This window comes from Anarhichas minor, unplaced genomic scaffold (assembly GCF_050575085.1).
Source record: "Anarhichas minor isolate MPS153535 unplaced genomic scaffold, ASM5057508v1 ptg000029l, whole genome shotgun sequence".
In the NCBI taxonomy this organism is placed as follows: domain Eukaryota; kingdom Metazoa; phylum Chordata; class Actinopteri; order Perciformes; family Anarhichadidae; genus Anarhichas; species Anarhichas minor.
In genome coordinates this window covers 77,643-91,299 of record NW_027466475.1, presented here as the reverse complement: position 1 = coordinate 91,299, position 13,657 = coordinate 77,643, and the positions used below count along the sequence as shown (strand labels likewise).

General features: G+C 41.8%; 1 protein-coding gene across 1 annotated transcript in view; it reads right to left on the bottom strand.

The window, feature by feature from the left end:
- Nucleotides 1-13,657, bottom strand: part of atrnl1a (attractin-like 1a) — a 194,736-nt gene that overhangs the window by 124,390 nt on the left and 56,689 nt on the right. Inside the window, exons 14-18 of the mRNA XM_076104205.1 lie at nt 13,363-13,479; nt 12,509-12,641; nt 9,313-9,500; nt 6,858-7,071; nt 6,272-6,463 (exon numbers count right to left, since the gene is read on the bottom strand). Coding sequence (XP_075960320.1) covers nt 6,272-6,463; nt 6,858-7,071; nt 9,313-9,500; nt 12,509-12,641; nt 13,363-13,479 — 844 coding nt within the window. The remainder of the gene's footprint in view (nt 1-6,271; nt 6,464-6,857; nt 7,072-9,312; nt 9,501-12,508; nt 12,642-13,362; nt 13,480-13,657) is intronic.

Here is a 13,657-nt window from a genome sequence, read left to right as displayed (position 1 = left end):
AGCCGCTCTTTGAAAGCCAAATGTGCCAAACCTGTGCCAAAGTCTTCATCTATCTTTGATATAATTTATCCAATTTGCACCCACTACGCGGCAGCCATGTCTCCCCCCTGCTTTGTATCACTCCATTAATCGGAAAATACTGTCAACCAATACATTTTTTTCACATATTTTATAATTTATATCTCAGGCTGTTAACGATATACAAACTAAAACTCTGTAAAACCTTCAGAATACAAATAGGAATGAAAGTGGAAAGCTTGGTGGATGTAATTGCTACTGAAGTGGAGATTTCTGTCTCAGAGTCTGAGAAAAAGACATGTTTTGTAAAAGTCACTACATTCTGAAGACACTACAGGTGAAAAGGGTAAAACAATAGTTAATAGACATCACAGTGAAACTTCCGCAGTTGATTACTCACGTCTTCTATTACGAGTTTTCAATAATGTTGGTGAGTTTAGGAGAAATCTACTGACGCGAACAGACAAAGTAGTAAAATTGACGCCTAAATGTGTATTTTGGATGATTTCTTTCCTCGAGCCTGAGAGAAGAAGCAGAACAGACCGAAATCTTAAAGCCTATCAGGGCACGAAAAACAAGTTTAATTAAACAGTTCATCTCTTCACACATACTTGCCACATTCCAAGGTGCATTTGCAGCTCTTGACTGCAATTCATTTGTGAAACATGTCAAAATCCGTGACAGCGAATGCATCAAATATTTCAGGCATCTGCCTGCATGCCACGAATATGATGAAAGGGGCCCAGAGGACACCACATGACACGAGTGGAAGCCGCTTACAGATGTGAGAGACAACTCCTGCATTGATAGAAAACATGAAGTCCTTACACGCTCACTTATAAACTGTGGTTTCTGTGTCGATAATGTAATTAACCTGCTATGTGCTCTATTGCATGAGCTGATTTTTAATAGCATTTCCAACCATCTGGCCAAATCTGCGCTCCATATGGAAAGAATTAAGAGCGGTTCTTGCCTTGTATAGTCTTGTTGGATGGTGCCTGTATTTCCCCATGAGGGTGGGAAACATATTTCATGATGTAAAATGCAAACATGTGATCTAATCATGGTCCAAAGACAAAACTGTGACCAACGGCTACTTTGTGGATGAAAATAGAGACACTGATTTATGCAATTTAATCTGCTTTAATGTTCCTCGAATTTCTTGGGTGATTATTTTCTCCTTCCTCCGTGTTTGAATGCAGAGCTCAGCAGCAAAGCGAACATTCTGCTGTACTGGAGACCCAGGCTGAGCGTATAGAGGCAAAAGAGTCATTTACATCTAAAGCAATTACTGCAATTGACTTATGAGGTAAGGCTTGTGAATTTAGCACGTTGCAAAGGAGAACTCTGCTTCATTTGTGAGGGGTTTTAGGACTGACGTCCTGAACATAACACAGGCAAAAACTTTTTTTTTATGCTCTGGTAAATTTTGCTTAAAAGGTTGTTTTTTCTCATACTCAGAAACCTCCACTTCAGTAGCAAATACAGCAATGTGTCCTCAAACAACAGTTTGTATACCTTCGTATTGTAAGTAATCAGCAAGGGAAGTTTCACGGCCATATCTATTCCTTATTTAGTCAATTAGCTATTTTTCCTTTACGTTATGTACCTGTGGTGTCTCGCCATAAGACGGACATTGAAAACCTAAAACGGATACATTTAAAGCAAGTTAGTAAGAGCTAGTTGAGTTTACAAGAACGGGGCTTTCATACTTTATTGAGCTGACGTACAGAATACCTACATTTTCATAATATTTTTTGGTCTCAGCCAGGAAAAGCCGTATCTGTAGGGTCTAAGAGCAGGAAGAGAAATGTAGTAACTAGGTCAAATCCAGATAGACACGTGTTTTGCATCTCAGCCGGCACCTCGAAACATCACTCGCTCAAAACTTTCACAAGTTGCCGTCGTCACTTGGAGACCGGGAGCCCTAATACCTTTAAAGTTCTGTCAACAAGGAACACGTTGGCTGCTATATAGCAAACATCCACCACGTGCTTTATGTGATAGGAACAGAAATAAAGTCCACATTTCTACTCCGCACTGTGTTCCTTCCCAACACATAGGTCCTGTCCTCGTTGACAGAAATAACCGGCAGGATGCCTAAACACAACGCATGTCATGTGTTCTGAGGGAACTTAGGTTATCTTGTTGAAGCAAAGAAGGATTGCTCGTTCCCGCTGGGGGTATATTCATCTTATCAAAAATTCTCTCAGCACAATCATCTCGGTGGCACATTCTGTTCATCACACCGGGGTTTGATGTTCCTCGTCCCTGGATGGCACGCATCGTCTGGCTTCATCTTGTGTAATCCATTTTCTCCCACAGTACTTGACGGTTAGCATCGCTGAAGCCGGCGGCGTACAGATCTGTGTGAGCGCCCCCCTCACCCCCATACATAAAGTATAGATGCCATAAGCTGCCTTCTCCTTCGCTCCTCTCGTACCATGGGAAGCCACGAACCGGCAGACAGGCGGCGTGTGTCGGAAAAAAGCAAACACACACACACTCAGGTGTTTTGTGAGGATTGCCTCAGAGTAAATAAACCTATTTCTCTGCGCAGCAAAACCAATATCGGCTACAACAACATAACCATCATCTGGCCTGGGGAGGGGGGGGGGGGGGGCTGTATTCACCTGTCTAGAAAATACACACAGTGAGTGACTGAAGGAATAAAAAGCTCCTGGAAGCTGTAATCCAAGAGACTTGTGCGTAACCCCATCTTTTAGTTTTATTGTTTTAAAACAGGACAGAGAGGTGTTGAATTATCTTTATAATATATTTTGATGCTGCGGTTATAGGTGGTGTTATTGACTGACTAGAACATTGAGAGGTGTTTCTAATATGTTTATGTTTTGTTTCATGTCTGCCCTGCAGCATATCATACTTCAATGAGTAAATGTACGTTTAATGTTCTGAATGTAAGCTCTGGATAATGTGTGCGGGTCGTTCACAGACTGCAACTTTAGGACAATGCAGGAGAACAATGGGCCTAAACACATAGTACCTTCAGTACTGTAGCGCAAACTACTAAATAGCATAGTATTGTGTTTGCAGTTGATATGTATTAAAATAAACACACTTTACTGTTTTGTACTAAAAGGAAATTCGCTGAATAGTTTCTGCTCTTATGCTCCTGATATCTTTATAACTGCATCGGAATTGATACATCGGCTGTGCCTTGGTGTGTGAGAGTTGTTCTCCATCTCTACAGCTGTTTGTTAAAGTCGGCTCATTCTGTATCTTTCTATATCTTTACTGAACAACAATGAACAATCGGCTGCCAGCAGTACCAACAGGATAGACATCTGCACGTGGGCGTCCACAGTGGCTGCTGCTGGAACACACCAGAAGCAAACGTCGACCTGACGAGCTATGTAAAGAGGAGTGTTACCTGACGACATCTGGAATAAAAGGGTTATTTATTTGCAGACTCATTTACAGTTTCCATATTCACTGCCATATAGCTGCATGTGCAAGACCTTTAGGGACCAGATGCTGAAGGCAGAGAGATGAGTGTGAAGCCTAAAACTGTCACATAAGCCAAAGAAAGTCCATTCTACAAAGAGAACGCACGGTACAGCACAATTAGGCTGGGATTGAAAAATCAGCTTGCTTTCGAAGGGGCTCTAAAAAGTAAAAAATCTGACTGCTGGGGCAACACTGGAGCTAATTATTTCAAGAGTGCCGAAGAGAGAGTGTAGTGAGCCTCCAGCCGACATGAAAAATGGGAATGATACACAAAGCCTTGAGCCACATTTATCTGATAAAGGAATGACCCAGTTCAAATTGGATTCTCAGACAAGCAATAGTTTTTTTTTTTTTTGTGAAGCAGCTCCCAAAGCCAAGGTCATGAATCCTTCAGCTGTGGCCTGCAGACATGGTCTCCCAAACAAGACACGATTAATCCATTAGTGAAGCAGAAACCTAAGTATGAAACACAAAGCGAATCGTGACGGACTGCAGAAGAGCAACAATGCTATACTTGGGAATTTGAAATGTAAAATATGTCATATTTTATATGCCATAGTTTGAGCAACAGAGGTGAACAGTGGCAGAACAAAGGCCTCCTACACACCTTCTGCCACCAAACTGAGATATGAATAATAAAAGAGAAAAGGAGATGTCGAAAAAAAAAAAAAAAAAGGACGCCATTATGTAAGAGCTGAATCTAAAAACCGAAAGAAGGGAAAAGAATGGTGGCTTGCTAACAGTAGGCTGAAGAGCTGTCTGGCACCAGCAAGGAACAATAATCACCAGTCACGAGATAAGAACATCTCCAACTTTGTGAAGCTGTTTACTTAACTCCTCAGAAACAAGAACGCTGGCTACAAATTGACTATTTGTCGAACAAAAGACAGAAAACACCAAGACAAAAGTTTTGCCACAGGGGAATACTTTGACGGTTTGATTTTTTTAAATATATTTTCTTCCACTAGAAACTAGAAAAAAATATGTCTTTATTTGACCTCGACTTTTCCGAATGAAACATCAAAGAACATAATTAAAACACTTACTTAATGTTTGTCTAGTCTTCTGTCTCGGTCGGTTATTATCTGTTTGTATTTGTGTTATTTGCTCGTTAAATGCTTCATTGATTTGGGAAAAAGGGAAATTGTTGTACAAAATAATGTAAAATGTACGTCTGCAGTTTGCCTATTCTCATTGTTCTTACAGACAAACAAAGGATAAGGTCTCAGGTGTGTGGCTCTTTCCCATTTAAGTGAATGATATGAAAATATTGTAAATCACTAGATTATTATATATCGTATTTATGATTTGTTTCTACTACTGAAGACCATGTTACACATAAATGACTTAATAACAGTCAAGGAATATTTATCAGCTCATATCAAGCTGAACTGGTTATTGCAGAAAAACTGAAATTACAGAATACATTGAAATGTGTAGCACCAACAATAAATATCCAAAGCGTTTATCTCTTTTTCGGTCGAGGGTTTTCCGAATCAAATGACTTCCTACAATGAGCCAGTACTCCTGATCCCGCTGACAATCAACACACAGTGAGGTTCTTTTCTGCCATCTGAGGTAATCAGCTTTAATTCATAAACAAATGTGAAGAGAAAGTAAATTGCTTTTTAAGCAATATTCTCCATGTTCCTATCCTGATAGAGACTTTGTCAACCCAAACATGTGAACGCAGAAGCATCTTTTATAAGATAGATGACTGCAGCCGCCACAGAAACGTTATTCAGACAGGAAGCTACTCAGCAGTGAAGCAGGAAATCTCTCCATGTATGTCCAACTATGTAAATCATCATTAGCTCCACATGCAGCAGGGCCTGCTAGATTTGCCACTTTCTGTCTGTTTTCATGGTTGATGATCTTCTTGTTTCTCACATACACAAACATTCCTGCACATCTACTGTATGTACTCAAACAAAAACCGTGTGGAGGGGCAGCGGTGGAACTGAAGAACCTCCAGCATTCCCAGGGAGGTGTTGATATGAGAGAAATGCAGCCGGGACTTCATATTGAGCTCGTCATGTGTCGCTGTAGATGATCGATTTTCTGCCCTGCAGCTACAGGAGAGGTGGCGCCGCCTCAGTGTTGGAGTCTGTGTTTGTGTCAGTGTGTGTGCGAGGTGGAGACCTGACTGCTGATAAGAAAGGGATCAATAGGAAAGGAGTCTATAATGACTCCATGTTCACACAGCGTCGCATCATCAGAGGTGTGAGTGGAGCCCTATACACCACCTCATTCATCTACATCCATCCAAGCTCATAGCCACATGTTATGACCTCAACTGTGTAGCCTCTTTCCCACTGGACAACAATCCCACTAACACCCACTAACATTGGGAAAAGTTACAATCGTATTTATCGGCGAAGGCCCAGAATGCATTCTGCTTCATCTGTTCCCTACACAACCCACCTGAAGAAAAACACACACTTTAACGGAATTAGAGACTGTTTCAGGCTGTTAAATGTACTTTAGTTTTTACGGAAGAAAGTGCTCCGAGTTGACATTTACTGATCCAAAAGGAGAAGTTCAGTAAAAGTTCAGTAAAAGTTAAAATATCATGACAGAAAATAACTTATTGTAAAGTTCAGAGTATTTAATGTCTGTGGGTCCCTGTAGCCCGTCTAGAGAGGTTGTGACTACTTTGCATAGATGTATAGTTTAAACTGCAACAGTACATCATATTACAGTAAATTAATGTTTTGAAGGTACTACGGAAAGTCACCGTGACTGACACCCCGCACCCGTGTTCACTCCCCCCCCCCCGTCTCACCTGCGCAGTCCTGGGTCTGCCACTCCAGACACTGTCCGTAGGGGAAGGAGATGACGTACGCCGAGGAGTCGACACAGCGCTGCGTACTGCTGCACCACATGCACTCCATGGCCTGGCTGGTGCAGTTGGCGCAGCTGGCGCGCAGGGAGCAAGGTGTCCGACAGGGACGCACACTTTGACTCTGCGGACTCCCTGAGCGACGGGGACAAACGGAGACAGACGACAAACTTTTAGAAGTTCGATGTGAGATTAAGTTCATCAAACAGCAAAGGATGCATTGAACACAGCTCCTACTTGTTTCCTCTTTCTCACTTTTCAGTGAACTCATTCTAACAGCATGTCAGTGTGGTTGAGAAATGTGAGCCGGAGTCTTCTTAACGGTTTACCGTCTCTTTCATTCGTATACTTTTTGCCTTTGCCCAGGAGTTTTGTTTTATCACCTGTTAATTTGTCTGAACAGAAAATAAACTGTAGCCTCCAGTCTGAGTTTTATCCTGTGCTCTGTCATCCTGTGCTCTGTCATCCTGTGATCTGTCATCCCCCCCCCCTCCCTCTCGCTCTCTCCTCTTCACTCATTCCATCTCACCGGCAGGTTTTTCACAGATCAGGCCGTCGGTGGTGGCCGTGCAGGGGTTGGCTTTAAGACCAGCCACCTGCGCCCGCTCCAGGTAGGCACAGAAGCCCGAGTCGCTGGGCTCTCCAGGTAACCAACGCAGGCTGGTGTTGGTGAAGGGAGACGCGTCCTCCCAGCCCCAGTAAGACACGTTGATCTTCCTCAAGCCAACCCAGGGAGACAAAGTCTGCAGAGACACAGTGGTGAGAGAAAGAGAAAAATGTATAGTTAAAACGATAAATGTATTTTTGTTCAGTGTTGCTATACTGGTGTTTACAGTCACAGTATCTATAGAATCAACTTTTGCCACAATGCTTTTGAGACTCCCAGTTCCTAAGGAAAACATATCTGGAAGTATTGTGCACACTATAATATCAGTAGAGCTGAGGAGTTGCGGCAAATTTTCAAGCATTAGCATTTTAGAACTAAGGTCAATCTGAGAAAAAAAATAAAATCACAGAAATACAGAAAGCAATCAATTTCTAGGCCAAACACAGTAACGAAGAATGGAAGAATGGGGAGAAAATGCAACGATTTGAGCTGCAGATCAACCAGAGTCGCTGAAAGAACATTAAAAACAGCAACGAACAAAAGGAATCCGACTAACCTCAGATGACCTCAGATACTAGTCGCTTCTCGTGTTCTTAGTTTTGTTGTTAAAGAAACAAAAAAGGAAAATAACGAACCCTAATTGTATGCAGTTGTATTTGCTGAGAAAACAAGTGAGATTTGTTTAGTAAAAGGTGCGTCATGGTTATGAAAAGAGTTTCATCTGATAGAAATCCAAAGTATTTTCCCACAGCTGTGATTCATTTCATAAAAAAAACGCTAAACACTACGCTGTGTTTGTATTTATGCCCACACATTCACCCAAAAGCTCTTCTACTCAGCAGCTCTGTTTGCGATCCTTTGCGGTCTGGATTGTATCTGGTAATTGAATTTGCAGAGATAGTAAATTCAATTTGTGATCGCAAAAAAAGTGGAGTGACAAAACAAGAGATTTAGAATCCTCATGACCTAAAAGCATCAAAAGGTAGATTAAACAACTGTTTATCTGAGAAAGTGTGCTTCTCTTTCTTCCTCTGACAGCGATCAAATATTTGCTCACTTATCTCCTGACGCTGCACATTAATCAAAAAAGCCTGAGTGGTCAACCAAGTGGACGGTTAAATCTGTTTTAACAGGTGTTTGATCTGGTGACCGGCTCATTGAGGAGCAGCCGGGTGAAGGATCACACATGAATGACTGAAAAAGCTGATTTGTGTGCTTCACGGTGGGCTAAGAATGCTTTAGTGAAGTTTGTTTTTAATGCCTTGAAGCCACATCAGAAATGTCCTGGTGAGAAATTTCAACTTGCATCCAAAATTTGATCCCTTCAGAAAAAAACTCTCTGCTTGGTTATTTCCTTAATTAGACTGTTGATACACAACTTGTATTATCTTGAGACCACACATTCTTTTGCATCTACTAATTAATAGCTTTACACGTCTGATGTTAAGGTGACATTGTTTTATGTACATTACGTGATATCCGCAGATGAATATCTGCCTAGTTGTCAATCAGCAACACATTACAGTACTTCATTCTCTACAGGAGTTATAGCTGAAAGCTGAAGTCACATGCAGATGCAGCTATTTGACTATATGGTGCAGTACTGTAAATAATTTACTTTTAGTTCCTTCCTAACTTGAACTATAAACCAGTCCCGATAAGATACAAGTATTTTTCAACACTTTTTCTGCACTTTTCTTTTTTTCTTTTTATTACCTCCACTCCATACCGACCCTGAGGCGATCCCTTACTAATGCGAGTCAAAGGAGTTTGACAAATCAAGCGGCTACCCTCTGACGTTAGCATTTTGAGTCTGAATTCCCTCTTTATGTTTCCACAGACCGCTGTGCGGGGAAACACTCAGCTCTGCAGAGGAGAGCAGAAACACAAAGAGGGAATTTCAAACTAAAAGGGGATCAATAGACTGCCGGTATGAAGAGGAAGAAGGTTATGGCGACCCATAACTTTCAGGTATGGGCATCAGAGTATTTTATCAAAATGATCTTAACCATGCGTGGTGTTAGTATTGGCGAAAATAACTGAGTAAGAGGGTTTTATAATGTTTACAAACTCAAGTTCTCAGTAAAATAAAATGTGCACTGATTTGAAAAGAGCAACTTTGCTCAGTCAGGAACAGAAGAGACACACCTGTAATGTGCTGTCATTCTAGTTTTGTTATGCTAACATTCAATTAGATGATCCAAAATGTGACCCGCAGCACAATGGTGTGTAAATAGCCGCAGCAGTTGTGTAGCACAGACAAGCCAGAGCGGGAAAACAACAGGCTATACAGTAGCTTTCACCAACACTGTTAGCATGCATTTCCTTTATAGGCATATTAACTTATTAGCATATTTTTTTTCCACACACCACCCACCTTGTCTTGCAGTTGGTGTTGTTGTAGCTCCTCCAGAACAAAATTGACTTGTTTGTCTGTGAGCAAAGAGGCAATATTTCCCCCCAGGTTTTTGCAGTAGTGCTGGGCATTGTCATAGCTGTCACTGCTGGAGTTGATCCTCAGGCAGGCCTCCCCGACATGGTGCCAGCCCTCCCCACACAGCTGGCCTGCACACAAAGACACACACACACACACACACACACACACACACACACACACACACACACACACACACACACACACACACACACACACACACACACACACACACACACACACACACACACACACACACACACACACACACACACACACACGTCTTTACAGTAATACTCATCAGATAGCAGTGAGAGTCTATAGCCTGCTAGTATGTGTTTTCCATCAATGTCCATTCAACATCGGAAAACCTAGTTGTCCAATGTACAAAGAGACAACTTCTCCGGATGTTACATTTTTTGGGGGATAAAATAACTGTTTGGCTGATAGCATTCCCATGTGCTAAACGGTAGCATTGAACACAAGTACAGTAAACATTGGAATGCTACAATACTAATGTTAGCATCTTGACATGCATATAGTTGTATTAGGCTACATGACAAGCTAAAGATTAGCAATTTAATGTGCCAATAATTAGCAAAAAATCATGCTCATGTTTAGCTTAAGCTTGTAATTTTGAGTATGCTAACATGCACATTCTTTACTTATGTTTTGCATTTTTATTAGATTAACAGAGGCTGAGAAACTCTCCCATTAAAAAAAAACGCATATGTGAACTAATTGTTCACATCACGGTCACTTGGTAGCATCTCGTGGGAGTTTGAGGCCATTCAATTAGCCGGGATGAAAGGGAAGAAAAAGTCATTCTGCCTCCAATGAGCACGGCTGTTTATTTTGGACTCCAGGACTGATTACAATCACAGGCCCATAATGGCTTCCATCACCAACCTTTTCATGCTACAGAAAAGAAAATACCTGCTTTCTTTATTTATTCATTTCCCCCCGAAAGCAAGAGCAATGGGCAACAATCTACCAAAGACGAGAGGAGAACAGGAGACAGATGACGGGGTACGAGGAGGAGGAGTACACACATAAATAGATTAGGTTACGGTCTTTGTGTAAAAGCAGAGATAAACATGTCAGGCCATTTAGCATAATTAATCATAACACAGTGTCTAAAGAAAAGGCCACAGCTGCCATGGTGGTAGAGCTAGTTTCCATTATCCCAGCTTTCAAAATCATGAGAAATACAGAAGCTTTGTTTCTAGCTTTGTCACACTAATGGACTCAAACACACACACAAAGACGGAGCAATTTCATTTATGTGGCCAATGACCCTTTGAAAAGCCGTGTCCAAAAATTGCGCCGTTACTTCCTGTCCACACATACGAAGACTAGACGAGAGACAAGGCCCCAGTTGACAAAACACAAAAAGTCTAAAGACACAATGGAGCTCAGTGGCTGCAGCACAAAGTTGTCGACTCCACCACGCCAACAAGCTTTAAACAAAGTGGAGGGAAAAGATTATAGCTGTTCTGGCTTCTAATACTCAACAATAAACAAGATGCATTGCAAGGACAAGAGACTGCCAAGCAAGGAGCTACTCCGTTTTAAACCAACAGAAAAGAAACTACTTTGTTTTCTGCCAGAGGGGGGGCTATAATGGGAAAGTCAGAAAATAAATGACCAGATTATACCACATTATATCGCCACTAAACAGCAATATAATAGATGTCAAACTTAAAGCTGTTTCACCATTTGTTTCGATGCAAACTGATATATAACTAATATAAGGTCTGTAAAGAGATGCAGAGATACATGATGCATTAATGTTGTTAATGTTAATGTTGAAGCATAGCCAGTTAAAGGATGTTGAATTGATGATTATATGTAATCTATCTAATAAACATTTCAAAACATTTAGCCCAGATTCAAACGCCTTATGACCTGCAAAATACCAAAACCATTATGTTTGGGATTATCATCCAGCGCTCCAAATTTAAACTATTTTACCTCAGCTGAACAGCAGATCAGTGCTAACAGTTCATGGCTACGGGGCCTTGATGTGGACAGAAGACAGGGAGCAAACGCAATACCAACCTCTGCTCAGAGCTACTGCGAACGTCCAACTCACAGCAGAGCAAGATAGCTAGCGGGCCCCGAGCACAGTAAGACACCGCACGGAACAGGATCATTTGTGGATTGAAATAGCAAGAGTATTTCCTTTGCCCTTAGTCATGCGAGCGCCAAAGTCAAAGTGAGAGCAGCTCTCGCTGAAGGCTCCACAGCGGTGTGGAGCGAAGCGTGGAGGACTTTGTGGACTTGAGTTTGTTGCAGCCAAGGATCCATATTCAGAACATCCAGTAAACACGTGTAATTGGCCTACTTTCCTCTGCATCTGAATGGGGAGCATGTTTCTGAAGTTATGCTAATCCTCTCTGTGAACATGCCCGCATGGATGTAGCAGAGTGTTGATTTGTGAAGACCACCAATAATATGCAGCCGTGGGAACATGCAAACGCTCTGAAGCTGTGTGTGTCTGTTGTAGCCCGTGTTTAAGACAAGCGACAATCTGGCTCTGAAAAGTGAAACCGATGCTGAAGAACCTTAAACTTCTTTCCAATGGCCAGCAGGGGGCGACTCCTCTACTACGTCAGATTGTATAGAAGTCTATGAGGAAATTACTCTACTCTCTCGATTTATTACCTCAGTAGATATTGTAAACATGAGTTTATGGTCTCAGTCTCTAGTTTCTAGTTTTATGATTTAGCAGAACAAAGCAATCCTTCAACAGCCTCTTCACTACAGTGATGATGATCATCAGAGAGACTGTAAAGGTTACACTGCCAGACCCTTAATGACGCCAATCAACAGTATTCATCAAATAGCACATAAGTAAACAAGAAAGTTTGACACTGTGTATATCAAACTGTTTATGCATTTGATAAACTGCAGATCTGTGAGTAGCAAGAAACGTATTTCTCTTAAGATTGACTTGGAATAAAAGGAGCTTCATGAATGTCCTTAAGAAATATTCTGAAAAAAATAGAAAAATAGATGTAATGTTTCATGCAACTGCTGCGTGTGCATTCATGATGGTGTTATGTGGCACGCTGTGAGCATGTTCACCCTCTCTGTGTGTGTGTGTGTGTGTGTGTGCACGAGTGTGTCTCCTCACCAGGAAGTGCTTGACACTCCTGCTGCTGCAGCTCCCACTGACAGTTGACGTTGAGGGAGCAGCTCCTGCAGTTAGCCAGTCTGAAACACTCCTGCTCCTCCCTGCGCTTACAGCCGGACGAGTCCCTCACCGACTTCAAACACACGCAGAGGAAACAATATCAGTCCAGTTGAAACCTCAAAATCGGTGTCCTCTTTTTATAGTAAATGCAATGAGCATGAAGGAATCAACACAGTGTGCAACGAATGCGGGAGACGAAATGCAGAGTGAGAAGAGAAATCGATATGAGGGACACAATATACTGAGATGGACTTTGCATTGAAGCTGTGCGCGTCTCAATTACCCTGCAGCAAATGTTCAATTTTAGGAAACGGGATTTCCATGCTGGTTCTTCTCAACAGAAAACTTTATTCAAGTAAGAAACTTTCTTGTTCTTCTCCTTGGAGCGAATGTCAGAAACTACTCTGCTCTGTTTTAGCCTGAGAAAAAGAGACTTGTCTTTTACAAAAGTATGAAAAAGGATGTTAAATATCTGTGACCTTTGTCTTAGAAAAAAGAAACTAAGCTGACTGTAAATACAATGTTAACCTCCACTGTTTCAGTGTATGTCCATGATTCTACTTTTTTTTGTTCTCTTTCATTGCATTAGACTGAACCCCAAGTGCTCTTTCTCTAACATCATTTCTAATCCCTGTCAAGGAAAGGTTGTTAGAAAAAGGATAAAAATTAAATTTAAATTTGTGATTTAGATTCACCCTGATTTCCATTTAACCTAAGGGACTGCTCTGACCTCATGATCGCAACCTGATGCAACCCGACCTGCAGCCTAACAGCAAGTGTCAAATAATACACACATGTCCCCTCCTTCTGGCTCCGTGCTTCCACAAGCTCAGCTGATGTTCAGACAACATGGTCGGTGGATGAGACAGAGACAGAGCGCCGCCATGCTGCTGTGCCAGCTCCAGAGTCAGCTACACACACACACACACACACACACACACACACACACACACACACACACACACACACACACACACACACACACACACACACACACACACACACACACACACACACACACACACACACACACACACACACACACACACACAAAAAGCAGCATGCAGACACACATACGAAGAAAGACAG